General features: G+C 39.0%; 7 protein-coding genes and 2 long non-coding RNA genes across 11 annotated transcripts; 4 read left to right on the top strand and 5 right to left on the bottom strand.

The window, feature by feature from the left end:
- The first annotated feature begins 1,473 nt into the window (after window positions 1-1,473).
- LOC103433685 (ferritin-4, chloroplastic-like) lies at window positions 1,474-3,636 on the top strand. The gene is made up of 8 exons (XM_008371955.4): window positions 1,474-1,927; window positions 2,051-2,134; window positions 2,220-2,280; window positions 2,417-2,504; window positions 2,700-2,761; window positions 2,878-2,943; window positions 3,157-3,220; window positions 3,325-3,636. Exons 1-8 carry the CDS (start codon window positions 1,617-1,619, stop codon window positions 3,375-3,377), a joined length of 789 nt encoding a protein of 262 aa, XP_008370177.3. The 5' UTR covers window positions 1,474-1,616; the 3' UTR covers window positions 3,378-3,636.
- Window positions 3,597-4,325, bottom strand: LOC103433686 (uncharacterized). Its single transcript, XR_011580159.1, has 2 exons — window positions 4,193-4,325; window positions 3,597-3,989 (listed from the first exon to the last, which is right to left on the bottom strand). It is a non-coding gene; the product is annotated as an uncharacterized lncRNA (long non-coding RNA).
- A 1,951-nt stretch (window positions 4,326-6,276) lies between these two features.
- On the bottom strand, window positions 6,277-7,688 carry LOC103433687 (protein TIC 56, chloroplastic-like). Its single transcript, XM_070820690.1, has 3 exons — window positions 7,496-7,688; window positions 6,903-7,179; window positions 6,277-6,709 (listed from the first exon to the last, which is right to left on the bottom strand). Exons 1-2 carry the CDS (start codon window positions 7,686-7,688, stop codon window positions 7,010-7,012), a joined length of 363 nt encoding a protein of 120 aa, XP_070676791.1. The 3' UTR covers window positions 6,277-6,709; window positions 6,903-7,009.
- An 82-nt stretch (window positions 7,689-7,770) lies between these two features.
- LOC139187708 (protein TIC 56, chloroplastic-like) lies at window positions 7,771-8,325 on the bottom strand. Its single transcript, XM_070820689.1, has one exon. The coding sequence runs from the start codon at window positions 8,323-8,325 to the stop codon at window positions 7,933-7,935; it is 393 nt and encodes a 130-aa protein (XP_070676790.1). The 3' UTR covers window positions 7,771-7,932.
- A 1,091-nt stretch (window positions 8,326-9,416) lies between these two features.
- LOC103433689 (gamma-interferon-responsive lysosomal thiol protein) lies at window positions 9,417-12,250 on the top strand. Its single transcript, XM_008371957.4, has 5 exons — window positions 9,417-9,723; window positions 10,930-10,995; window positions 11,082-11,219; window positions 11,563-11,655; window positions 11,856-12,250. Exons 1-5 carry the CDS (start codon window positions 9,472-9,474, stop codon window positions 12,009-12,011), a joined length of 705 nt encoding a protein of 234 aa, XP_008370179.1. The 5' UTR covers window positions 9,417-9,471; the 3' UTR covers window positions 12,012-12,250.
- Window positions 12,251-12,383: 133 nt separating this feature from the next.
- Window positions 12,384-21,374, top strand: LOC103433691 (gamma-interferon-responsive lysosomal thiol protein-like). Of its 3 annotated transcripts, XM_070820687.1 has the most exons (8): window positions 12,384-13,059; window positions 13,374-13,439; window positions 16,231-16,323; window positions 16,403-18,356; window positions 18,476-18,541; window positions 18,629-18,778; window positions 18,933-19,025; window positions 19,154-21,374. In XM_070820687.1, the coding sequence occupies exons 4-8, from the start codon at window positions 18,279-18,281 to the stop codon at window positions 19,343-19,345; spliced, it is 579 nt and encodes a 192-aa protein (XP_070676788.1). In that variant the 5' UTR covers window positions 12,384-13,059; window positions 13,374-13,439; window positions 16,231-16,323; window positions 16,403-18,278; the 3' UTR covers window positions 19,346-21,374. The 3 variants fall into 3 exon arrangements, 2 of the variants coding, with proteins under 2 accessions (XP_070676788.1, XP_070676789.1); XR_011580158.1 differs by lacking the exon at window positions 18,933-19,025; XM_070820688.1 differs by lacking the exon at window positions 18,933-19,025 and having other exon boundaries at window positions 16,231-18,356.
- A 2,365-nt stretch (window positions 21,375-23,739) lies between these two features.
- On the top strand, window positions 23,740-25,625 carry LOC103433692 (gamma-interferon-responsive lysosomal thiol protein-like). Its single transcript, XM_008371961.4, has 5 exons — window positions 23,740-24,189; window positions 24,300-24,365; window positions 24,611-24,757; window positions 25,027-25,119; window positions 25,302-25,625. The coding sequence occupies exons 1-5, from the start codon at window positions 23,851-23,853 to the stop codon at window positions 25,470-25,472; spliced, it is 816 nt and encodes a 271-aa protein (XP_008370183.2). The 5' UTR covers window positions 23,740-23,850; the 3' UTR covers window positions 25,473-25,625.
- On the bottom strand, window positions 24,119-24,769 carry LOC139195331 (uncharacterized). Its single transcript, XR_011580157.1, has 2 exons — window positions 24,567-24,769; window positions 24,119-24,392 (listed from the first exon to the last, which is right to left on the bottom strand). It is a non-coding gene; the product is annotated as an uncharacterized lncRNA (long non-coding RNA).
- A 74-nt stretch (window positions 25,626-25,699) lies between the features above and the next one.
- Window positions 25,700-27,467, bottom strand: LOC103433693 (kinetochore protein SPC24 homolog). The gene is made up of 5 exons (XM_008371962.4): window positions 27,169-27,467; window positions 26,650-26,791; window positions 26,456-26,557; window positions 26,145-26,218; window positions 25,700-25,993 (listed from the first exon to the last, which is right to left on the bottom strand). Exons 1-5 carry the CDS (start codon window positions 27,335-27,337, stop codon window positions 25,890-25,892), a joined length of 591 nt encoding a protein of 196 aa, XP_008370184.3. The 5' UTR covers window positions 27,338-27,467; the 3' UTR covers window positions 25,700-25,889.
- Between the last annotated feature and the right edge of the window lie 32 nt (window positions 27,468-27,499).

Below are 27,499 nucleotides of genomic sequence, written 5' to 3'. Positions count from 1 at the left end.
TTTCGCCATCTATGAGTCGAACTGAGACCTCTAATTTACAAATGAATAGGAATATCATTTGACCATAATTAAGCTTTTCATTAGCCTAACTTTAATTAGGTCTTCCAATAAGTTCACAACTTTTTTCCTCTCTTGATCTAATATGCTTTTTATTTCTTATTTTGTTCTTTTTCTCATTCAATGAATTACTTCTGGATTATCACTCCAATTATAACCAAGGGCCACCGCTTTACAGTCTGGCTTTTTGGCCCAACTAACAAATCAAGTAGTAGGGCTTAATAAACCCAATTAATTTCCTTCCCCAACCCAAATCCATGTTTATATATCCCTTTACCAAATCCCAATATTGCGGCCCAAACCCAAACCCGAACCCAAACCCGAACCCGACCATACCAAATCAACAACTAGTCGACAACCCCTTCATTGCAAATTTGCAATCAAATCAGACAGATAGAAGTTATACTTTTCTTCCTAGAGGCTTCCAGCTTCTTCGACCTCTCATACCATTCAACTTGTTTTTTTTACTTCTTCCATATTTTTACATTTTTCAACCTATTTTTTTTAGCGAAAATATCAACTGATAATGTTTTTTTGGTAGTGAATTATTCGAGTGGTTAGAACCTTCTTCTTAACCCAATACCTCTGATGTTCAAACTCTCTTTTCTCTTAGTCTAGCTTTAAATAATATTATCGATTGTAATTAAGAAAACTAATAAATGTTTTTAACAAAATGTTATTCTGATTTAATTACTTTAATTTATGTAGATTGTTATTTAAAGTCGAGGTATTTAAAATCAATGAAGAACAACGGCACACTTCTATAGTCAACTTTATTTGGATCCTCTTCGAAGCAACTGGTTAGAATTCTCCTTACCAGTGTTCGTGGACCGTTAAATTTTTATCCAACGGCTACAAATATGAGACCCTCTAAAAATTATAATAATTATAACCGTTGGATAAAAATTCAACGGTCTACGAACACTGATCAGAAGAATCTCGACCAATTGCCTCAGAAAGGATCCAAATCCCAATACAATACAATGATATCTGAGAATTTTAAATATTCTCATTGTATACAAAAAAAAATAAAAGAAAATTTAAAATACTTTTCAAAGATATTGACCAAAAACCGCCACGCTATAAAAGTTGGCTACTCGCCAGCTGAAAGGAAAACTATCTTATATTACGAAAGTGCCCTTTCCATTTAGCTGGCGGACTGAAATCGCGCGTGTTTTCGTTTACCTCACTCGAGCGCGTGAGAAACTGCAATAATAAAAAGACAAAATTGTGATAGTTTTAAATTGCAACTTGGAACGAAAAGTGTGCTGGATTCCACGATTTCACAGGTACAAGATAAACAACCACGAGCTCGCCACACGCCGTCACACGTGTTCCAATCGTAGCCACCCATCTATTTTCTGATCCACGGTCCAGAATGAATCCCATGCCAGCTGTATTTCCTCCATATCCCTATTTATCGCCTCAGCACACTCCCAGCCTCTCATATTTCTTCACCATTCTCCAACTCCTCTGCAATTTTCAGTCCAAATTCTTGCTCAGAATCTCTGGTTTCGAATCACCCGTTGGGGATACTCCGTTCGAAAATCGCATCGACGATGTCTCTGAGGTCCGTTTCGACATTTTCGGTCCCATCCAAGCAACGGGACAATGGTGGTGCTGTTAGCACCCTCTTGTTCAACTCAAAACTTGGATCACCCTCCTCCGCTCTGAGCTTCAAGCCGCAGCGAAAACTCGAAAAGTTTTCGGTTTCTGCATCGAGAGATGCAGTGGCGATGACCGGCGTGGTGTTTCAGCCGTTTGAGGAGGTGAAGAACGATGCTTTTGTTGTCCCCGCGGCTCCTCATGTCTCTCTTGCCCGTCAGCGTTACGCAAAAGAGTCCGAAGCCGCCATAAACGAGCAGATCAAGTGTGTATCTCTATGTTGTTGTCGCAAAATTTCAACTTTAATAATTGTAATTTATTTGTTTTGATTTTATGATGATTTTCTTGTTCATATGCTAATCTTAAATCTTAAATTTTTGTGTGACAGTGTGGAGTACAATGTGTCGTACGTGTACCATGCACTGTTTGCGTACTTTGACAGGGACAACATTGCTCTCAAGGGCCTTGCCAAGTAAACACTCTAAACTCGTAAATATCCCGCTTAATATATATACTAGTCTCTTTGCACGCCCGGTTAATTGGTTGTGATGTATCAGGTTTTTCAAGGAATCGAGCGAGGAAGAAAGAGAACATGCCGAAAAGCTGATGGAATATCAGGTATAAGTTAAACTCAATTCTCCGCCTTCTTGTTTCATTTCGCCATCAAGGGCATACGAGTTTTTTGTGTGTCTGCGTGTTCGTGTGTTAGGGTCTTGTATTGCGAGATTTGATAGTGTTGCGGTTTATTTCTCAGAATATGCGAGGTGGGAGAGTGACACTGCACTCCATAATAGCGCCGCCTACGGAGTTTGATCATGTAGAGAAGGGAGATGCATTGTATGGTAAGATTTTTCATTCCGTGGACAACAGAGTACTTTTCGGCGTTTGACAATTTCTTTGCTGCTGGATGCTGAATTGGTGAAATGTATAATTAGAGAATGAGCATGTCTTTATCTGAAACCAACAAGTGAAGACCTATACATTAATTTATAATACTTAAATTAGTCTCCAAGATAACGTATTTTTCGTTGATGCAGCTATGGAGTTAGCATTCTCCTTGGAGAAGCTGACAAATGAAAAGCTCTTGAACTTGCATAAGGTAACATATCTCTGTCATATGAGATCGGTTTGAGGTCATTGATAAAGCTCATGGTGTCTCGTTTCCATTTGACGCTTTCTTTTTGTATTAAATTCTCGTTGTTTGATCCAAAACAGGTTGCAGACGAGAACAATGATGCCCAATTGACAGACTTTATCGAGAGCGAGTTTCTGGCTGAGCAGGTGAATTAAACACGTTTTCTACTCTAGTATGAGTTTGAATTACTATTGTGATATTGTCATCGGTAGGGTAAAAAAAGCCAAGATCGGTTGTTATTGGTTCTTACTCTGGTTGATAATCATTTCAATAAGTGAACATACCAAAACGCAGAAGGAAAACCACTGCTTTGCAATATTCAAACGCTGACTAACGATTTGTTCCTGTATTATTTACAGGTTGAAGCCATTAAGAAGATAGCTGACTATGTCACTCAACTGAGAATGGTTGGAAAAGGCCATGGTATGAAACAAATTTCACACTTTCAACTTGTCGCCATTGTATTTTCCTTTCGACTCCTCGTATCTTAATTTCTGGACTCTAATGAGCTACTTCATGGCTTGCAGGAGTGTGGCACTTTGACCAACAGCTCCTTCACGAGGGTGATGCTGCAAATTAAAAATTCACAGCTCTTCAGAATTATGTATAATTATTTAGGCAAGCTGGTAAGAGTGTGAGCTCAGGTGGGCGCCTTCGACAGGTCAGAGTAGACTTACTGCTGCGCAAATCGTTGGTTCGAGGGTTTGATCGCCTCCAACTTATGTAGTGAAGAGTTTATTGAATTAGTGATTATGTTCTAGTTATCCTTTTAGTCTATGACTCTGTACAAATTGAACTAAGTTCTGTTATGATTAAGTGGACCTTCTTATATGCTTTTATTCGAAGTACTTTCATTCTTCTGTTCTAAAATTACACAGTAGCGCGCTCGAACAACGCTAAGAATGAAATCGAGAGCAAACTATCATGTATACTCGCTCAGATTACTGGTATTTACATGTGAAATCCTGCAGAACCAAAGCTAAGATTTATATATCTCTCTTGAAAAGGAAGGACAAAATTTATGTAGGCTGAAGACAGAATCTCCAGCAAGAAGACGACCTCTTCCTCCTCCTTTTAGTGTTGTTTGCATTCTGTTGACAAGAGTGAATAATCTCCCACATCACTCTTATATCTTCATATTCCCCATAAGACTCCATGTCTTTGTACAAGCTCACCAATCCATGCCCACTTCCTGCAAATTTAACGCAAATCTCAAAAACAATTCAACGACTATTGCAGTATCCTAAAACAATCACGCACCGCTTTGAGTTTTAAACTTCTCAGATAGCAGCGTCTAATTGGCTTGAGATACTGTTACAGTAGCATTTCCGCTGCAGGGAATTCCGAGCGTGAGAGAGGGAGAAGGGAGAGGGTATAATTGGAAACTTAACTCACCTTTGGATTTGTGCCTTGAGCGTGAAGCAAGCTTGAGAAGGAAGCACTTAGTTGGGAGGAGGAAGGATTGCTTGAAGCAAATCCATGTCTTCCAACCCACCATCTTCAGATGGTTCCTATTCCTTCCCCTCCTCTCCATTTTATATGTTGAATTTTTCAGTTCTCCTAACTTCCCCTCACTAAAATACTACTATCCAAGCAAAGCCAACAAACTGCATGTAGACATAGCACTAAGCAACACTCATCAAAACAGTGTATTTTTGTTGCACTCTGATGTCCGATTGGATCATTCCAAATTTAAACCTCTGGCCAATCACACCACACCACCTGTGTCACCCCACCCCAATTCAACTTTGCTTCCAATGTCAACCTGATCAAGTAGGGAGGCCTAAAATTGGTATTACGAAGTGGCTCTATTTCGTATGGCAGGTGGCATTTACCCAATTGGAGAGTCTGTGATTCGTTGTCTAACCTAAGTTAAAACATGTGAGTGGGATTGCTTAATTGACCTAATTTGCTGGGTAAATCTCATGTGTTACATGGAAATAATTTTTACGTGTCTTTTTCTCTTAAGTATATTCTTGTTTGTTTTACAATCTACACTTCAAGAGTCTTGTATCCACGCTGCCCAACTCCAAACTTGATGTTTGTTAACTAAGCAGGACATTCTTTGTTAATGAGCCTGCTGATATGGGACAAACCTATTTGAAACAAAGTATGGATTAAGTAAGAAAAAGTACATAACATAAGGAGCGAGAAAGAAAAACTTGGTTATGAAAACCGAAGGTTAGGCTGACTACTTACTTATAAACCTTTGCAACCAACCAAACGTGCAAGAAATTATTGATTCAAAATCTTTTATTTTTTAATAAAATAAAATAAAAAATCAGGTGACATAAATAAACCTCTATGTTTAAGAAAGACAATAAAAAGTAATTAAATTAGAAAACTTTTTAGGTAGAAAATTAGAAATTGGGAAATATTTATTAAGGAAGAAATGGACAATGAGTAGGAGGGATATTTTGGAATTTTGCTTTTATCTCATATCCTTGATTCCCAAGATTCTTAATTTTATAGTGGATGGAGGAAGGCAGTGATGGGTCCCTAGTCAAACGGTTTGTTGGATTTTCCGTTTTCTTTTAGTGCCTTCTAGTTTGTGCTTCTACACTTCTTTTTTATTGTTAATTATTATTATTATTATTTTTTAAATTGGTCCGTTAGTGATGTGATATGTAACATAATTAGTTGATGGTACGTGTAAATAAATGTGTGATATGTAGCATAAAGTTTTGTTATGTGAAATTTTGTCTCGATAAACTGATCAACTTTTTAAACGGAATTTTGAATAGAATGAGTCATGTGAAAACGATTTAGAATCCTATGAGGTGTTGGTGTAAGTTTTGAAAGCTTAAAAATAGTTAATTACCACAGGTTGATGTTTGAGGTGAATTCTAGGTCTGTATTTCAAACGGTTTATTTTCGATTCGATTCTTAACGTTGATCAATCACATATTAGTAGCTAGAAGAAGGCTGATTTACATTGAAAGAATGGATTGACGTGGTTTGACATTGACAATAAGCTGATCCTTTTTTTTAAGGGAATTTTAATGAAATACTTCCGGTATTGTTTACTTCTAACGAAAAAAGATATTTTTACCTTAAAAAGTCACTTCCGATACTATTCACTTACACTTTTATTTTCGTTAAAACTAAAGTTTTTGAGAACTTTTCATTAGTTTTCCTTTTTGTTTTTACGTGTAATTAACCCGTAAAATTAAAAGACACTTGTAAGAACTCTACTTAGTCCCCTTTGGCACTGCTAGTAGTGGGTAGCGGAGGGACTGAAAGTATGTGACATGAACCTCTTCATGTTGTGTGGTCTTCAACCATACTCCTTGACGTCTCACCGACCGCCACTAAATAATTCATCATCTCTTTATCATCACATCATCTTTTGGGATTTGATATAATAAATAGACTTGTAATCTTGTGCTTTCGGTACTCGTTTAATTTATGTGTTGATAGCTATTGTCCATCTTCAATTGCAGCAATTGATGGTACCTATTATGGTGACAAATTATAGATAGGGCTTCAAGTTCTTTCTGACAATTGATATGTACCAAGAAATTATTTTTACAAAATGGGTATACGACAAAGTTCCGTCGCCAAAATGGATATAACCGTAACTGAATAACATACACATTGCAATGTATACGGTACTAATATTAATGTAATTCAAATGTGAGACATTCTTCGACCGAGCTAAGACAACTACAACCATATCAAATGTATGTTTAAAGAAGAAATACTGCCTCTGAATTGTGAGTTAGGGATCGCTCTGAATTCCCAAGGCTTTTTCCTGCTCGGCTTTCATCTCTGCCTCTCCTCTTGCCTTCCGTCTGGCATCCCTTGCAGTAGCATCAGGACATTCTCCATTATCTTATCGAAACCAGGAATTGTTAGCTCCAGTTTCTGGTACACTCGGGTGCTTAGCTTGGTGAAAATATTATACAGTCTCTGAACACGAAAAAACCCACAACGATTTAGTGGAAGTGCTTGCACATCCCTAAAGGGAAATTATGCAAAATGTCCAAAGAGGTTGAGAAACTAATATGCAAATAAATCTCTTTGTATCCTTGGACCTTGGGTAATGGACTGATGGGAATTTGCAGAGAAATACTGAAGGTGTAATAACCAGGATTCACAATACCTAAGAGCTTTTGGAATGTATTTGTTCGGCATGTGATCCTCTTCTAAAATTGTTGTCAGTTCAGAGCCACTAGCCCAAAGAAATAGAGCATGACTCGGAGTTGGAGGTCAAACACCATCGTTAGCTTCAAGTACTGCTAAGTCACGTCTCTTGCTTTCAACAGCCTCCTCTTGTAGCTGCTTATAAGTTTTCTTCTCGTGTCCCTTGAGTGGAACCCAGGGAGGAATTCCTTTTTGCAGTTTGTGAATCAAAGCAGTTGCACCAGCCGCGAGTCCAACTGAAGTTCACCCAACCATAAGCCAAGAATCAATTTGTTGAAAATACAGAATTAAAGTTATTTTACTCCTATGCACAGTTCATGCATGTAAGATTGGATTGCTTATCATATCGATAAGTTTCACAAAATTTCCTTCAAATATCTAGTACAAATTTGACATGCACATAAGATGATACTAGATAAAAACAGATATTGGTCCCATCGCCATCGTAATTCAGTGGTTACTGAACTCCAATTCTAAAGGGTGTGTTTATTGTGTTGCTGCTATCACCCATTATAAATTTGCTGTTTCAAGAAAAAGGAATATTTAGCATACCTTCCCAAGTGGCAATAGCAGGTTCCAACCCGTAAACCATGTGAATAGGAGCCCATTCATCCATGTCCTCACCCCAAATGAATGTGTCTTTATCAATAATCCCAGCACCCCAAGCTGTTTTAAGGGTTATTAGCTCCAATGGAGCTCTTGTTCGACCTAACCGGTCCTCAGAGTAAAATCCACCGTTCCTCATGATAACTGTATCAACGTAAAATCAATGCTATTGCAGACAAACAATCAAGACAACATAACACAACCCTTTTCTCCAAAAGGAATCTAGAATGTCAATAACGAGTTTCGAGTCGAGAAATCATTGGTTAACAATGCAATCGAAGAATGTGACATTTCTTCAACTTGAGCCGAACCACTAAACTGTGATTAAAACATTTGTAGCCAATTCTGCATTTCACTGTAATTGAAACCTTTGTAGCCAATTCTCATAGTGATGAAATAACCACACGAAATTTTAAACCAGAACTTGTCATCCGACTCCCGCCTGTCTTTATCGCCTTCCTCGGCATCGGCCTCCCGTCCGGCCCGATAACACACGGCACCGCCTGCCACAGCTTCTTATCCTCATCCCTGTACGGCCGGTCATTCTCCTTCAGCTCCAGCTCATTAACCATATCTGCAATCTTCTCCGCCTGAGCCAGAAACTTCACCACCGGGCTCTCCCGGAACTCCTTCCAAAACCTCTCGTTCTCCCGGACCTCCTCCTCAGTTGAGTTCTCCTTTTTGAAAATCGGGTCTTCGTTCAGAATCTTCGCGACTTCCGGGGCGTGACTGTAATCCGGGTCGTTCTCGCATTCCCAGAAGAACTGCTCCAGCATCTAGGTGTAGTGTCCGGGCTTTTCCGGCTCGGGCTCCGATGGTTTTTTTGGGGTCGGGTTTCGGGGGGGGCGTTGAAGAGGTTGGAGAGGCTGAGGGAGGAGAAATTGGGAGGTGATTGCGCGATGGTGGGGCGGTGGAAGAATGAGTCGAGGGAGAGGAGGTTGATGGGGGTTTATGGAACCAGCTTTCGAAGGGGTTGAAGTTGATGGAGGCCATCGGAGGAGGAAGAGTGGATTCGTGGAAGCCTCTGAAAATTTTGAGATTATTGGGGTTTATCGTTGACAAGGTTGAAGAAAATGGAGGACTTGGAGGGGTTTTGACTGTTTGAAAGTGGATATGATTCAAATTTGGGCCTGGGCTCATCCAACGACTACGAATTTTTATGGGCCTCAGTCCGATCATGAATCAAATTCTCTCTCCCCTAAGTCAGTCGATTCAATCATTTGCATTCAAATTCAAATCTTTTTAGGTCTAAAATATCACTATGTCGATAGAAAAACTAAATCACATCCTTGTTTTTTTCTGCCGTCACAATCCCTTCGTGTAGCCCCATAAAAAAGATACAAGATGGTGTTTTGTTGTCCTCGATACTTATCATCTTCATTCTTCATTCTTCACTTTTTCCTTAAGGTACTTGCAGTTGAAGCGACTAAAACGTTTCATCTTACGCTTGAAGTTCGGTGTTTAAATATCTCTCATCAATAATTAAGTTTGATTTATTTTGTTCAAAATATCTCTGATACTTTCATAATTGCAAAATAAGAAAAACATTATTAACTGATACTGGTTCGAAAATCACATTGTGAACTATAAACCCTATTTGACAAAAACTTCAAACTAAAACTATAAACCCTAAATTGATAAAAACTCAAGTACGAGTAGCAACGCCATTTCGTTCAAGAGAACTACACCATTCTTTTATGCATCAAAAAACAAAAAGATTCGAACTTAAAATTTCTTCCAACACGGAAAGAAAGTTGGTATCACGCGACCACAGTACCATCTATGTGAAAGTGAAAAGCAAAAATAAAAAGGCAATTGACACGTGGACACAGATATAAGAGCACATGAATGTCCAGGTCAGTGAATTCAATAAATAGACATACACACACACTTTTGTACACAAAATTGATTTGATGTGAAAGATGGGTTTTATCAGAAAATCCTTCAGACTCTTCATCTTCTTCTGCCTCCTGGGGATAATGGTAATTCCATCTGCTGCTTCTGAGAAAGTTTCAGTGACTCTCTACTACGAAACTCTGTGTCCGTACTGTGCAGACTTCATTGTCAACCGGCTGGTCAAGATCTTCCAGAACGGTCTCATCTCCGCCGTCAATCTCCGGCTGGTCCCTTGGGGCAACGCCTGGTTCAATCCCGACGGTTCCTTCGCCTGCCAGGTACCCCTTCCCTTTCCCTTCCATTGCTTTGAATATGGTCTTGTTTGCCGTTATAATACCTTTCTTGCTCCAGCTGCACCCTGCAACTGGTAACCGGATTAAAAAATTTGTCTGTTTGCGTGCCGCAAACGGCGTCGGTTGCGGTTTTTGGGCCTGTCCCATTTTTTAGCGTCGTCATTCTCCTGGGGCCAATCACGAGACCTGACATCCAGTTCTCGTGGGCTACCTCATAAGCGATATTAACTTTCTCGTGGGCTCAGTGGGCCAGTCACATTGTCTTGGTTTGATTTGTAATTTTGAAATGTTTTTAAAATAATTAAAAGTAGTTTTAGTGGAAATATTTTTTAAATCAGTAAAAATATAAGTGGGTCTTGAAAAAATAATTTAAGCGTATGTAAGAGACACATATCTAGTACTTCTTAAAAAGTACTTTAAATGTTTTTGGAACTCAAAATCAATTTTACTAAAAGTGCTTTTAGTCATTTAAAAGCACTTTAAAATGAGTTTCTAATTAGCCACTAAAGTAATGCTAGAGAGACTAAATTTGTATATTAAATTTTGTAAACTAAATGACATGGAAGTTGGTGATTGAGTTATTACTTAATTGTTGATAAACGTGTTTATATTCTAGGAAGTTTTAACAAAACACTTCCGGTACTGTTCACTTTTAACAAAAAATCATATTTTTACCTTTAACTAGCACTATTTACTATACCTTTAAAAAAAGTTTTTCGTTAAAAGATAAGTTATTTTGGACTTTTCGATAATTTTCCTTATATTCTGTTGGTAACACCTCATTTGATTTGCTAATTTAGTATACAAATTTAATCTCCTAGCATTACTCTAGCCACTAACACAATATTAGTCTTTTTTTTGCTTGTAAGTGAAAAATTTAGGTTTAATTCTGTTTGGACGGCAAGTTTAAATATCGAAATATGGCGGACCTATTATGTGGTTTTGCTTTTGCATACCTCAGTCCCTAATTGTCGTTTTTGTATTTTCAATTAAATCGAATCCGATCTCTGTAATTAATTTGCAAATTGTTCCAATCGAAAGACATCCACCAACTTGGGTTGGATTAACGGAGTTTGCAAACTAGAGGGACCAAATTCGATGCAATTGAAAACACAAGGACAAAAACCAAAACTTTGTGAAAATTACAAGGACTAAAACATGTTTTCCGCTTGTTTCTTTTGGATTTTGCAGCATGGATCAGATGAATGTTTGCTCAACACCATTGAGGCCTGCACCATTAGCATCTATCCTGATGTGGTAATCAACTCATCAATTCACTAATTAAGCAAAACCAAATATTTAACTCATAGTTTAATATTTTGATCAAATTTTAATGCATGTAGAATCGGCATTTCACATTTATCCACTGCGTTGAGCGCTTTACATTGGGGGGCAAACACGGTGCTTGGGCCAATTGCTTTGAAATGACAAGATTGGGCACTGAGCCTATCGATTGCTACAACAGTGGAAATGGCTATGTGGTTAGTTTCACTTATATTTCACATACACATATATATTTAGGATTAGCTTCTTAGCTGGGACCTCGGTATAGCATCCTGTATAGTGACCATGTATTGACCGCATAGTTTGTCTATAGTTTAATGTTTTTGCCGTTTTGTTGGCTATACGATATCAGGGGTGTTATGTAGGCAATACATGGTCATCATACAGGCAAGATGAGGATACTATTGATCCCGCTCTGTAAACAAGTGGAGCGGGATTCCTCTTAATGTGTGTATTGTTGTGGTGCTTTTTAATACGAACTGGTTCATTGTTTGAGAATTGAGCTTCATGGATTGGGATTTTCCTTTGATACATATATAGATTGAAGGAAGCTATGCTAGGGAAACTGCTCAGCTTAAACCTCCACATAGATTTGTGCCATGGGTGATTGTCAATGATAAACCACTTCAAGAGGTAGGTCACTTAGTAATTCACCTTGTCATCTCTTTTTTTTTTCTTTTTTTTGAGAGAAACTTAGCCAGGATGTCACGTTGTCGGTATCTCAAGCCAATTTACATGAATATCAGTCAATGTGGCATCCAAGGTATAGGTAATTTAAGTTGTTATTGGGTTTTGTCACCCTTGTTTGTTAACACTTTGCTGTATGTACGTAGGACTACCAAAACTTTATGGCCTATATTTGTAAGGCTTACAAAGGCACACCTCCACAAGCTTGCGGATCAATTCGTTATAAGACCGAATCAACCGAGCAAGAAAAACCGGTTCCTCAAGTGTGCTTTGCAAACCAAGGAAGGAACTCTTCACATTAATGCTCATCTGCAAAATTTAGTATTTGTACCCTTATATATATGGGTTATGTGACACAAGTCACTGTAATTGTGGGGTTTGTAATACCAGAGAACGCTTCAATGCACAGCGTTTCATTGATGCCATGGAGGTGACCAAGTGATGGCAAACTTGACAGCAGTCGGTTGTTGTGTCTTTGCTTGCAACTTTCACATTACTATAAAATTGGTGTATAATGCAATATGATGAATTGCTGCTCTCAGCGACGGATCCACATAATGGCGCGTAAAGGCTATTGCTCATATTTGCCCGTTTTGCTATTTATGATCTAAAAAAGCTCCATCTCTACTTGAGTATGGCTGTTGTGGGGTAAGCTCTTTGACAAAAGTCCTTCACGATGAGTAAGGCGTGACAACAATGGGCAAAGTGACATGGGTTGGGCTATATCTTGACCCCAACAGGAAAATTCTGTATCTACCACTGGCTGATGTGTCTAAAGAGTCAAGAATCATAAACGCGTTTGGAAGAGTTGTTGCCAAAAGTATAGGAAGACAAACGAATCTTGTTTCTGCAGAAACTTGTAGGTAAACACTGATGCCATCTTATTCACACCAGTAACAACCAAAAAACCCTACAGTAAAAGACATAAAAGAAAATAGAAGCTTTAACCCTACAAGCATTTCCCAAATTAGATCGAAAGGGATTTGACAGCTGCAAAATGAATTTATAATAAATATTGGAAATTGAAATCGCATGTTTGGTAGGAGTATGAGGTTTTTAATTAAACCAACTGCATAAATTTAAACCTAGCAGTTCTGAAATCTCAGAGACATGGCTACTAGTACTTATTTATTCTTCACTTTGATCATTGCCAGTTCTTTGTGCTCATTCGGAGTTTCTAGGGTGGAACCTCAGAAAGTTACTCTCTCAGTTTACTATGAAACTCTATGTCCCTATTGTGCTACTTTCATCGAAACAAATCTTGCTCGAATTTTCGCCAAGGGTCTCATCACCATTCTCAATCTCAGGCTGGTTCCTTGGGGAAATGCTTCTACAGCCACGTTTTGTCAGGTCGATTCTCCATTTCATCTTTTTAATGAAGTTTTACAGTTTTCTTGCATGAACACTTGTGCTTATTTTGTTACTTCTTTTCTTGCATCGAAATATTAGCAACCAAACAGGTATTATTGTACATTTAGATCCATCTGATATAACGGTTCTGTTTTAGTTTTTACACTAGAGATAGAGAGAATATATTGGAGAAATGTGTAATGGAGAAGGATTAAGGGAGGTGGTGGGAACTAAATGAAAACTAAAACATATAAACAAAATGGTTATCGTACGGCCCTAAGTATCTTGATGACGATTTTTCTGAAATTTTGCAGCACGGACCAGATGTGTGCAAGCTAAATTCTCTGGAAGCTTGTGCGCTCGATGTTTTACAAGATGTGGTGAGACCCCTCTCTTCCCGTATAATATATTTCTGATATTTTAGATTTAATACTGTGTTGGAACTTAATGTGTACGTGGTAGTATGGATATAATCATATACACTTATGTACTTAGACTTGGCCAATCTGTGATATTTTTGGTCTTAAATGATTTCGAATTCACGTTATCTTACACTAGGATGAATTTGTGATGCAGAACAAGCATTTTGCTTTGATATACTGCATAGAATTTCTGGTAATTGAGGGAAGGCACAAGGAGTGGCAAACTTGTTTCAGCTCATTGGGATTGCCTTTAAAGCCCGTTTTGGATTGCTAAAAAACTGCAAATGCAACAACAACAACAACAACAACAAAGCCTTTTCCCACTAAGTGGGGTCGGCTATATGAATCCTAGAACGCCATTGCGCTCGGTTTTGTGTCATGTCCTCCGTTAGATCCAAGTACTCTACGTCTTTTCTTAGGGTCTCTTCCAAAGTTTTCCTAGGTCTTCCTCTACCCCTTCGGCCCCGAACCTCTGTTCCGTAGTCACATCTTCGAACCGGAGCGTCAGTAGGCCTTCTATGCACATGTCCAAACCACCGTAACCGATTTTCTCTCATTTTTCCTTCAACTTCGGCTACTCCTACTTTACCTCGGATATCCTCATTCACAATCTTCTCCTTTCTCGTGTGCCCACACATCCCACGAAGCATCCTTATCTCCGCTACACCCATTTTGTGTACGTGTTGATGCTTCACCGCCCAACATTCTGTGCCATACAACATCGCTGGCCTTATTGACGTCCTATAAAATTTTCCCTTTAGCTTCAGTGACCTACGACGATCACACAACACGCCGGATGCACTCTTACACTTCATCCATCCAGCTTGTATTCTATGGTTGAGATCTCCATCTAATTCTCCGTTCTCTTGCAAGATAGATCCTAGGTAGCGAAAACGGTCGCTTTTTGTGATCGTCGCTAGATTGCTCCGGTCATTAGTGTGGATAAGTATATAAATGGATAGAGATAGGAAAGTAAACACCAGATGTACGTGGTTCACCCATATTGGCTACGTCCATGAAATAGAGGAGTTCTCATTAATTGTGAAGGGTTTACACAAGTACATAGGTTCAAGCTCTCTTTTAGTGAGTACAAGTGAATGATTTAGTACAAATGACATTAGGAAATATTGTGGGAGAATGATCTCGTAATCACGAAACTTCTAAGTTCCGGAGTGTGGTATCGTCTTGACTTGCCTTATCTGTCTCGTAGGTAGATGTGGCATCTTTTCTGGAAGTACTCTTCCTCCATCCAGGGGTGGTATCTTTAACTGGTGGAGATGCACAAGGTAATGTATCAATTTCACTTGAAGCTTACTTGTAGTTTCAGGCTTGGTCAAGCGCGATACAAACCATGTAGTAGGAGTCCTCCAAGTCGCCGAGCTAGGGGATCTGCTGAAAGAGGTGACAGACAAGGTAAGCAATCAGAGCTCCAAGCAATCAGTCCCAGATCAGAACTTTGATTTCGAGTTCCGGCTGATTGTTCACATTCTCCCTATCTTGCAGGCAGCATGAAGGATAAAGAGAAGAAAAATGAGAAGAGATGATATGGGATACTTTTGCTTTTGAATAAGTAACTTTCCACAGGCTTATTCTTGAACTGGGCTGGAGGGTTTTCTGGTTTCCTCCAGAGTATAAGGCCGACCGAAGAATTTGAGGGTCAAAACAAGTCCATCAAATCTATAGTACGTTCGACCCTGCTGATATGGGATACTTTTGCTTTTGACAGAGTAGTGAGGTCAAAGGAAAAGACAGGGAAAAAACATGATATGGGATACTCTTGCTTTTAACCCTGATGATATGAGATATTCTTGCTCTAGTATAGCTTGTTTGCAGAGGTATTATCGGGGGAAAGAAAGCTGAATATTTCGAAAGGCTTCTTTGGGAGTGCCCTCTCAGATATGAGGAAGGGTTGAGCATTTTTGCAGGTCTGCCTGTCTGTTGGGGATGGAGGTCAACATATATAGGAGTCTCCCTAACAACAAGTAGTAATGCTATTCCCTTACCCTGCTTGGTCATAACACGGTAGTGGGAGCTGCCAGCTTCACATGTTTTAACTTTGTCAGAGCACTTTGAAAAAGTGGTCTGTGGTATCTGGAAAGCTGATGTTGCGTGTAAAGATTACAGACAAGCTTTATCCAAGGAGATCCGGCTCTTGAAGTTGGGAAAGTGGTGCCTCTTCGGTTTTCGAACAAGCAATCCTGTCGGAGATCTGGCTTTCGAGATTCGGAGAACGATGCATTTTCGATTTTTGAGAAAGCCATCCTGCTAGGGGTCTGGCTCTCGAGATTCGGAGAGCGGTATCTCTTCGATTTTTGAGAAAGTAATCATGTTGGGAGTCTGGCTCTCGAGATTCGGAGGGCAGTGCCTCTTCGATTTTGGAGCAAGCAGTCTTGTTAGGAGTGTTTTCTCGAATGTGAGAAAAGGTTGGGCATGTTTGCTAGTCTATCTTGCCACGAAGCACAGAGGTTGACACACAAGGACTTTCCAATTATCCAGTAGTGGTACTGTTCCTTTACCCTTGTGGGTAATAATATGGTAGCTAGACCTTCAAAATTTATGTGTCTAAACTTTGTTAGTGCTGTTTCTTTGCTATTCTTTTACCCTTCTTGGTCAGAGCGGTGTAGTGGGAGCTGCAAGCTTCACGTGTCTCAACTTTTACCCTTCTTGTCGAATAGTAATAGTAGCATCTACTAGAAATCATGTTTATATGTCGCATAATCTGACAATTGAGGTTGTTAATGCAATGCAGCTTGAACAAAAATATGCGAATGAAACCACTCACCTCAGTCCGCCTCTTAAGTTCGTTCCATGGCTGGTTCTGAATAATCAACCGATTGGAAATGTTGGTCATCTCTCTTTCACTCTACATTTTTTGCCTTGATGCAGGATTATGTCTCTCAACATTTTTCGCCTTAATACAGGTAACAGGACTATGAAAATTTCGCTTCCTACGTTTGCAAGGCTTACAAAGGTGCCGCCTTGCCGATGGCCTGCCAATCAGAGTACTCTATCGCCACAGAAATCAATTTCTCAGCTTGCTTAATTACTTGACTCTATTGAGCTCATAAGTCAAATATTACATTAGCATTTAGAAGTTTTAAGGGATAAATAAATTCTCAAACCGACTGCTTTGTGCTGCAATGGAATGTCAAGTGCATGACAATCTATCTGCCTTACCATATTTTAGACAGAAAAAAGCCCAATTACTTTGAGACAAAGGTAATCAATCAGATTATAATTTCAAAAGCATCAAAATATGAACTTCATAGATCACTTTGCCAGTTCTTATCACTAAAAATATATACACTTTCAATCCCATGTATACCTGCTGACATGGAATACCAAATTCATGAGAAAGTGACATATAACAATTATATATTGTTGGTAGGACTCAAATTCTTTTATTCATATATGAAATTGATTTGATGGTGATGTTCTACACTTCTACCTAAAAGGGTGTGTTTGGAGCTATGAACTCTAGAGCTCGTCTGGTGCATAAAAGGGATGCATTTCTTCATGTCTAATCCTTTCCATCCCCTCAAATTGAAATTCATTAAGCTCTACCTTCACTTATACATTTAATTGTATGAGTTTTCCAATCTAATCTAATCTAATATGTTAGTATCATATTTGGTGTCACTGTTTAGCTGCGAACCGTGCTTGCTGTCAAAAGAAAGAATGATTCGAATCAGGGAATCGGCACGGCCCGAACCCCTAATTCTTCATGAAGGGGCTCCCTCGCCCTTATTTTAGGGATAACTCCCAATCATCCTTATTCCTCACATTGTAACCCTAGATGCACACTTTTCCCTCTAAAAAGCAACAAGCGTCTATATATTGTAAAACTCGATTATATAGTGAAAACAGAAAGTACACTAACGCATATGTAACAACTTTGAACAAATCATTATAAATTATTGTGTTCTTGTACGTTTATGTAATTCTACAGTCTAATTTGAATTGATATAACATTTGACATCAACCCAATTCAATCCAACCCTAGACACAAATGAGCCTTTAGAACTCACCTATTTGGTTGGAAGCCAAAAATGGATATATGTGATTGAGCCATTGAGGGAGGCTATATACTAGTGATATGCGTTATGAGTGTTTTTCTCGTTTCACCCTAAGTTTGAGTAGGTCATCATTAGCCCCATATATATAAATTATGTAGATTTGCGGGACTTTCCAAAATTTTAGCCATACTAGGTGGATACACAAGGGTTCAAAAGCTTAATTATGTAGCTTTTGCTCTATTTTTCTTCTTCATTGAAATAATTTCTTACTCATTTGGAAATAAAACAATATTCCCAAATGGCTAGATAATGCAAACAAAATAGATGAAGACAAAGAGTTGGAAAATGATGTGCAAATCAATCCTTATAATATATATAGATACAAGGCCACAAATTTCCGACGTGTAATTTTGTATCCTAAACAATTTTGGTAAGCGTTCGCATTGCACTTGAGGTATATTTATAATATAAATACATGATCACCATTCTTATGTGCTAATTAAGCAAATACTAAGAACAAAATGGATGCCTTAATGACTTCTCCTAAGCTGCTCTTCTCCCTACTTGTTCTTACTCTTTTGCTGTCCATTTCTCCTCCGTCTTGCGCTTCTGTTGAAGATGGTCATGGCATTGATCCGTCGCCCCGCCTTCGTTTCCTCTGGAGCCCCAAGTAGCTGATCATCAGAAAGTTGACCTGACTATTTATTATGGCACTCTATGCTCAGCCTGTGCTTCCTTCATCGAGCAACTGTTACCCCTATTGATTTCGGAGGAGGATCTCATGTCCATTATCAACCTCCGGCTAGTGCCCTCTGGAAATGTCCGTGTCGAAGGACCTAATGACACCGTCGTTTGCGAGGTCCCATTTCCCGGCCCCTAATTTATTTTTGGTATTATATGTTTAGTATAGTTTCATTATATGTATTTGCACTAGTTAATTTGATTAATAACTAATTGTGGCTTGTGCTTTCATTGCAGCATGGCCAAGATGAATGTTACTTGAATAGTATACAAGCCTGTGCGATCAGCGTCTGGCCAAATGTGGTAAAGCCCTAGATTATTTAATTTTTTCAGCACCTGTGAATAATAACACAGCCTAATTAATTCATCTCTTTTAACTGTGTGATGCAGAAGCAGCATTTACCCTTCATTTCCTGCGTTGAATACCTTGCCGTCAAAGAACATCGATTGAAAGAAGATGTATGGAAATATTGTTGTCAGATTCACAATATGAGCCACGAACCTCTACTGACATGCTACAAAAGTGGATATGAGAGAAAGGTGAGCCCAAACTGGACACTGCACATTTTGTTTCAGTTCTTAGTAAGGGTTCCAGTTTAAATTTCACACCGCGGGCCTCAAAATCTCAGGGCCGGTCTAGATATATACACAAAACTCTATTGCTAATTAATCTATGAATTGTCATATGCTGCAGCTTATGCTACATTATATTTTGGAAACCTACGGTCTCGATCCGCCACTTACATGTGTCCCATGGGTTGTTGTCAATCAAAAACCACTCTATTATGCAAACCCTAATCTCCTTCCCTCTAATCTCTTTCTCTAATTCAAACTTTCGCGCGTGCCTGCACAAACACATACACGAACGCCAATTAAACCACTCTCTTTATCATTCATATTGTGGATTTCATGCAGGACTACCAAAACTTTGAGAGGTACGTCTGTGAGGCTTACGAAGGCTATTCTAAACCACGGACTTGCAGCCGATTCATTGCTCCCCCCGGGCTTCTCAGCTGGAGCAGCTCAGCTGAAACAACAAACTTTGCAATAAGAAGCTATATTCTGCATCTCCTTTTGCTGCGTGCAGCATTATTGCTGGTCAACTAGCTCTAGACTATAGAAATAATAATTTACTAATTAGTAGCGTACGTAATTAATTACTTGTGTAGTGTTCTAATTTAAGTATTGGTGATGTAGTTTTGCCTCATTAACTTTGAACATAAACTTAATTGGAGACGAAATTCACCACTAATTCCATCTCCAATTTTTATCATTCTACATGAAGTTCAAACAGCTGATTGCAAAGAACCCATGGAAACGTACGTCAAAGTTGTACCACAGTTATTGAAAAGGTTACAATCCTCAAGTAAAATAATGAAATATTACTCAGCAAAGTTAGAGGTCACTGAAACCAAATCATCTCCGTATAGGAAGAGAAAGTAGCAACTCAAGCCCACCGATGTGCAACTCCATTCACATGCCACCGATGAAATAGTTGGATCCTCTGAATGGAAGCCACAACAAGCTGACAATGCCCTTGGAACTGAACCTGTGTGTACCTAAAGACACAGCGAACAGAAAGCAACGCCGACCACGAACATGCCACCGCTGCCATAAAAGAGCTCGTCCAATCCCTAACCACCACACCAGATCCACCATTGTTCCAGAAAGCTTTCGTTGAAAAGGAAGTGACGATACCCTTGTAGAGGAGTGAGTGATGAACTTGCATATTTTGATGTAGCCGAATACCATTTTTGTTGGAATGTATGCAAGTCATATCTTTTGTTAAAATGCATGCATGAAATAAACATATTGGATGACTAATGAAGTTAGGCTAGTCAACCTTCTTTGTGTAAATTAGGCAAGTTAGGCAAGTTAGGAAATTAGGCAAGTTAGGCAAGTTAGGCTTATGTTCTCTTTCTTTTCCTATATAATGTTTCATCTTGTAATTGTTTTGATATGAAATACACATCAAAAATTCAACATGGTATCAGAGCAGGAACTCGAAATTCCTGGCTCTGTTGATCGTTTCCGCTAAGTTTCTTTTACTCTAAGCCAAGATGGCTGGAGAACATTATGAAGCTGAGTGCTCGATGGATGCTCTATTGATCGTTTCCGCTAAGTTTCTTTTACTCTAAGCCAAGATGGCTGGAGAACATTTACTCTAAGCCAAGATGGCTGGAGAACTTTTACTCTAAGCCAAGATGGCTGGAGAACATTTACTCTAAGCCAAGATGGCTGGAGAACATTATGAAGCTGAGAGCTCGATGGATGCTTTAGCTCTACCTAACGTTGTTCAAGTTTGTGGCACGAAGCCAGCCATTATTCTTTGTTTGCGGCACGAAGCCATTTCAAGTTTGTTTGTTTGCGGCACGAAGCCATTACTGTTTGTTTGCGGCACAAAGCCATTTCAAGTTTGTTTGTTTGCGGCACGAAGCCATTACTGTTTGTTTGCGGCACGAAGCCATTTCAAGTGGGAATTTGGTAACATGGCGCAGCAAGAAGCAAAGCGTTATTTTTACTAAACCTCTTCCTACGGTTCAGTTCATGCGCATTCTGTCCAAGCTTGGCTCAAGGAATCCCCTCGATCTAGCTTGAGGGGGAGTGTTGGAATGTATGCAAGTCATATCTTTTGTTAAAATGCATGCATGAAATAAACATGTTGGATGACTAATGAAGTTAGGCTAGTCAACCTTCTTTGTGTAAATTAGGCAAGTTAGGAAATTAGGCAAGTTAGGCAAGTTAGGCTTATGTTCTCTTTCTTTTCCTATATAATGTTTCATCTTGTAATTGTTTTGATATGAAATACACATCAAAAATTCAACAATTTTTGTCCAAGTGCACCACCTCCATAGGTTGATAAGGAGGATGTTCTATAAGGGGCCTGACTCCTTGCGGAACGGTAGGTTGCTTTGGCAGTCATAGTCCGGCTCATGATGATGTGTAGTTCTGGCTTGGTTAATCCTCTATGACTCTATGATTCGGGGTTCAAGTTTTTTTTCTGTTATGGTTGTAAGTGGATCCCGAGTCTCTGCATTTATCATCTGTGCATTTAAACAAATATTGACCATTCATGTAATCTAATGGATGCCAATCCTCCCATGTCAAATTTGGAATAAATATTCCCTTCGTACCATATCGTATCCTTCTATGCCGTCTCCTACTCTCCTTGCCTTATCTTTCGTCGTCTTCTCCACTCTACTGTAAAATCTCAAAGCACTTGTAGTCATTTTCGTTATCAATATATCATCATTTTCTCATATAACAAGTTGTACCACAATATCCTGCTGACATGGATAATGACAAATTAATAAGACAACGACAAATAACTATTGTTGGAGTTGGTACAGTCAAACCATTAAGTAATGAAACTTAAAACCTAGAACCCACCTACCTTATACGAATAAGTAACTTGATCAATTTAATTAGGGTTAGTGGAAGCCAAAAAATAGATGAATTGATGTATTTACGCGTTACCAGTGCTTTTCATGTTTAATTAAGTTTGAGTAGCTCCTTGATCATTGCTTAAATAAAGGAAAATTACCATGTACGTAAGGCAAAACAAACAAAATATACATTCCGTACTGGAAAATTGGTCTTAATCCTTATGAATACTAAGAAGATAGTCTTAATTAATGACTAAGTACTTTTTTTTTTGGTCAAAAGAACTTTCATTCCATTAAAAAACTAGTACAAGGTCCAAAAGGAACATGATAAACAAACAAAGGATAAGGTAAAATGCCGCAACCCAAGAAACAACAGGAGGCCCTCACAAACTTAGGCCCGAAGGTTGAAAAAACAAATAACAAAAAAACCCTAATCTCAAGCTTGCATAAACTAGACCATCGATGCCGTCACATACTCAAAGGAATCCAAACTCAGAATTGAGAATGTAGACACCATATCCAAGTCCCCTTCACGATGGGAATCTATCATGCCTGATATGCAAATTGGGGGAGGAGAAGTGAGGGAGGATAGTAGATTTGGTATCCAATTTTTGATCGGGACGTGCATGTCTGAGTACATGTTGGGATGGAGATGAAGTATCACAACTAAGGAGGATGGAGGAAAGAAAATTAAAAGACATAAAGCAATAAAAGTAGGCAAATGACCCTAGATAAGGGGCATGAAGCCCAAATTTGAGACAAGCTCATGGGATAGTTGAGATCCGGCTCAAGAAAAATTGAGAAAAACTCAGGGAGAACCAGGAATAAAACGAAAGAAGGAGACTGGCAATGGGAGAGGAAGAAGAGGTGGATGCAGGGAGGGGGATGGGGCAGAGGAAGTGAGATAGGAGGGAAAATATGGAAAAGGCAAGGGGGGAAGAAGGAGGGAAGGAGTAATGGGCTGCCACCTACCCCGAGCAAGAGTAAGGGACGGCGGTTGAAACTTGAAGTTGGAGAGGAAGCTCTGGATTTGGACTTCTAGAGAGAGAAACATGGAGAGAGAGAGAGAGAGAGAGAGAGAGATATAGAGAGAGAGAGGGAGAAAACGCGTTGCAAAGGAACATCACATAACAAATGTAAAGGAACATCACATAACAAATACAATTTAAATCTCTTAATGACAAAGTACTTAATTGACCCTTTTACTCATTGAAAACATACTAAGAAGATAGTCCTAATTATATGTATGGCACCACTAACTGAGCTTTGTGGTGAAAGAGCTCTCAAGTTCGACTCCCCAATTAAAAAAAGACGGATTTTCAAGAAGAACCTTTGATTACACCCAAAGGTGTTCCATTCAACCAATATCACTAGGTAACACTAATGATGTATAACCTTCTTTACAAATATTTCAACACATCATGCGATTTTCAGAGGGGCCACAAAGACGCAAAACTACAGGACCCTTCTTCCACCACCCCTCAGGGCTGAGAGAAACTCATCTATAACCGGAATGTCACTGCGGCGATATTTGAAATTTAATCCAACACTATCATGTGGAAAAGTTAAAACACATTAGAGTGTTTGATACACACTACACGATCCCATACGCGTTTAATGCATCATCAAAACTTTTCTTGTTTGAGTTTCTATTTATCTCAGCAAACCATCATCAACACCAAATCTTATAAGCTTATAGCTCATTGACTGTACAAGACATTTGATTCTTAAATATATTAGTTGGACAAGTCAAATGAATTAATGATAATAATCCAAAATATACCAACTCCTAATTACTGCAATCCTTAATTTGTCATAGTTCTCCTTTCTTATCACAGTTTCAAGGGTTTGGGCTCTGCAATTAATTGCCTTATCTTTCCTTAATCCTCCCTTCTTAGCACAGTTTCATCATCCTCAAGTAAGCAACATCTGTTGATTCGACGATGCAACTCAATCAACTCAAATGACGAAATTTAAGAGCTATCATACGAGTCATCTCTCAACACATTGAGAAGATAAGCGACTGTCGCTTTCCCGCTTAAGGTGGCGTGGCGATCATAGCTCATAGCGAACGAAAGAGGGTATTTTGGTCAGTCTAAAATTTAATGTAGAGAAACAGCTTGGTCCTGTGGTGGGTGGTACATTAGTACTTGGAGGAGCTATAAATATGCAGGCTTACATGTGCATAGCTTCAGTGTGCTCTTAACTGCTAATAAACATTCAGTAATGGCTTCTCCTAAGCTCTTCTCCCTTCTCATTCTAACTTCTTTGCTCATCGTTTGCGTGTCTTGTTCTTCTTTTGAAGATCAAGGCAGCAAAGTCCCGCCTTCTCCAAAATCCCGAAAACTTATAGAAGCTCCTAGTGCTATTCCTAGGCCTCCTACCAAAGCTAAGAAAGTTGACCTGACTCTGTATTACGAAACACTATGCCCATTCTGTGCACAGTTCATCGTAAATGGACTATCAAAGGTATTCGACACAGATCTCATCAACATTGTGAACTTGAGGCTAGTCCCATATGGAAATGCTCATATACAAGGACCTAACAGCACCATCGTTTGCCAGGTCAGATTTATGATTTCCCATCTTCATCTTTTTTTTAATTGGCTTTTATCATTCTGTGTTTTTATCATCGCCTGTGCTGAACGAATGTGTTGGTGCTTCACACTCTGCAGCACGGCCCGGATGAGTGCTACTTGAACAGCATAGAAGCCTGTGCTATCAACAGCTATCCAGATGCGGTATGGCCATCTTCTTTTCCTCAACATCTAAGAAAATAATAAATATATACTTACACATATGACAAAATCATAAGTTTTCACAGTTTACTTTCCATTAGAACCTAAAACGATATGAGTCTTGTCCAGGAGATGTTTGCAGACTTCCACAGACCTTACAGAAAAAAACAAAGAAAGATGAATGATACGAATAGGATTACTTACAGAGTTTTTACTTGATCTTCATCGTCACTTTAACTCTGATGCAGATGCAGCATTTCAAATTCATTCATTGCATTGAGAACCAAACCATTCAAGGAAAGCAGTCGAAAGATGAATGGAAATCTTGTTCTCAACAACTAGGGATGGATCCGAAACCTGTCCAAGATTGCTACGACAGCGGGTTAGAGAAAAAGGTTAACACTAATTTGTTAAACAGCATTTTGTTGAAACTCATGTGTACAAAAAAAGGTCGTACCCAGTGCACAAGGCTCCCGCTTTACGCAGGGTCTGGGAGAGGTAAATGTCGGCTAGCCTTACCCCCATTTTATGGAGAGGCTGCTCCCAAGTCTCGAACCCGAGACCTACCGCTCATGGGCGAAGGCACTTGCCATCGCACCAAGTGTGTACAAATCCAAACAATATTTTCATTCAACAAACAAAATGATTATAAATTGGCATGCAGCTTATACTACAATATGCAAATGAGACAGCGCATCTTGATCCGGTTCACAACTATGTGCCATGGGTTCTTGTCAATACTAGACCACTCTATGAAGTAAATTCCATCTCTCTCCCTCTCTCTCTCTCTCTCTCTCTCTCTCTCTCTCTCTCTCTCTCTCTCTCTCTCTCTCTCTCTCTCTTTCTCTCTCTCTCTCTCTCTCTCTCTCACACACACACACACACACAATGCGCCCGCAAGTACACATACAATACTGAACTCTTCATATCTGGTTGTAGTCCTACCAAAACTTTGTACCCATTGTCTGTGCGGCTTACAAAGGAAGTCCAAAACCAGAGGCTTGCAAACCACTTCCGCCCAATATCAACTCAACTGATAAGGAAAACTCTACCGGACAAAGATGCTACAAGGGTGAAGAACACCAGGAACAGCTAAAACTTCGTAGATGAAGGCGGAAACTTCAGTGTGATTCACATACATGGTTCTGCAATATATTTTGCTCTGTGCAGCATTGCCGGTCCCATATCATTATGAATAATTGACCAGCGTTATATGTATTGTATCTTGGTTCAATAGTTATGAATTAAACTGAATTTCGAATATATGACTTTCTAATACGCCCTTCAAACTTATGCTACAACAAAATAGACAGTAAAACACAAGTACACAACCAATATGTTTCCAAGGGGCAGCAACACCATCCCCGATAATCAACTTTGAAATGTGCTTTACAATATGTCATCATAAGTTACAAACCTCCCACAGATCACTTCTCAAAAACACGATATCAAGCTGTAGGACAGCATAAAAGAAGCAAACAAACATGGAAAATATTATATTATACAAGCCGTCTGAAGGGAAAATGTTCAAGATATCATCTTCCAAATGCTATCACATGTTTCAGAGGCAGTCATCTTTGTTGGATCAAATTCAAACTTCTGAACAATTTTCTTATTGCTATCCACAATATCTGTAATTTTAGACTTAAGGAAAACAAGGTGATTACAGCTATATCATACTTTAAATAACATTGCACAAAAAAAAAAAAAAAAAATGAACGAACAAACAAATGAAGGAAATATGCATGTCCAAGTAATAAGTAAGTTTCAGCAGTAGGATACAACCCATATCACGCGACTTATTTTCCAGGTTTGGTATAATGTTTGTGACAGAAGCATACATGGAGAGCTTCCTCCTGTAGATAAGAGAAAATATTTTATTGACTAGAAATGAATTGTCAGTCTGTCAAGAGAGACAGAGAAAAATAAGACCAGAACAATCCATCTCATGACCGGTACAACTACAGCAACCACTACTGTGATGAATGCATAGACTTTTATCGGTATTTTTTAGAACCTAAGAAATATAAGAACACTGAGAACAGAAGAGAAAGAATCGCCGCAATGTTAGCATCACACTTCTAAATACTTACTGTTCCCTGAACTCATCTTGCTCGTGTCTCTTCAAGTTTCGCTTTTTCTCCCGAACAGAAATCCTTTGGCGTTCAAACTCACCAATCTCGTTGCCTAGAACTGTGTTAAAGCAAAAGAGAGCCAAATCAGCAACCATTGCTAGTCAACCTAAAATAAAAAATCTGAAAGCCAACACAACTAAATGTATACTTATCTAATCTCCTCCATAAGCGAACTTTCTATTTCAGCATCCCCATCAAACTCTCTCTGAAGACGGTCTAACTCTTCATCAGCAACAACCTCCGATTTTGCCGCCTCGGTTTTCTGCTTGCATTCATCTGTCTTTATCTCATAGTCTGCTTCATATAAGAACTCATCAATCAATGCACGTATCGACATACAACACCAGCCAAATATCTTCTTTCCGATAAACATTTATGCAAGGGAAATACGAGAATCAACCAGAAAAACCCAAATTAAACCTAACCCCTCTCTCCCCTTTTTTTGTTCTTTCGAAAACATTTTCCCGGAAAATGGTCTTGAACCCTACATTTTGAGGTGAAGCTCTCTGCGTGTATGCATAAAGTAATTTTCTAAACTAAACAATCCCAGATTTACCTAAGGCATAATTTAGCTTGCTTGAAAATGGAAAAAAGTATAAGCAACTAACTGAAAATTTTCTGGGTCAGAAATTTTCTCGGGAAACAAACAGAACCCAAGTGAGTAAACAAACCTCGAAGCGAGTTCTGGACTTCATTGAAATCGGAATCGCAGGAGGAGCGGAGGGCCTTGAAGTGCTGGAGACACTGCGCCAAGTTGTTGATGTCCCTATGGTCCTTCAACACCTTCACCAGATCGTCGCTGTACGAAATCAGCTTCGAAATTCCAGAAGCTTCTCCCATTTCTCTGAGGAATCGGATTTGCTGCAACTGTCAGAGATTTTGGAAATTTTCAAATTAAAGAGAAATTGGTGGGAACGAATCTAGGGATTTGGTGTGTTGAATTTAGACACTGAAAAATCCCCCTTTGCAAATTAACGAATAGTGGGACACACTGAGTGATTA

Source organism: Malus domestica, chromosome 04 (genome assembly GCF_042453785.1).
Source record: "Malus domestica chromosome 04, GDT2T_hap1".
NCBI lineage: Eukaryota > Viridiplantae > Streptophyta > Magnoliopsida > Rosales > Rosaceae > Malus > Malus domestica.
This window is presented reverse-complemented; position numbering and strand designations above follow the sequence as displayed.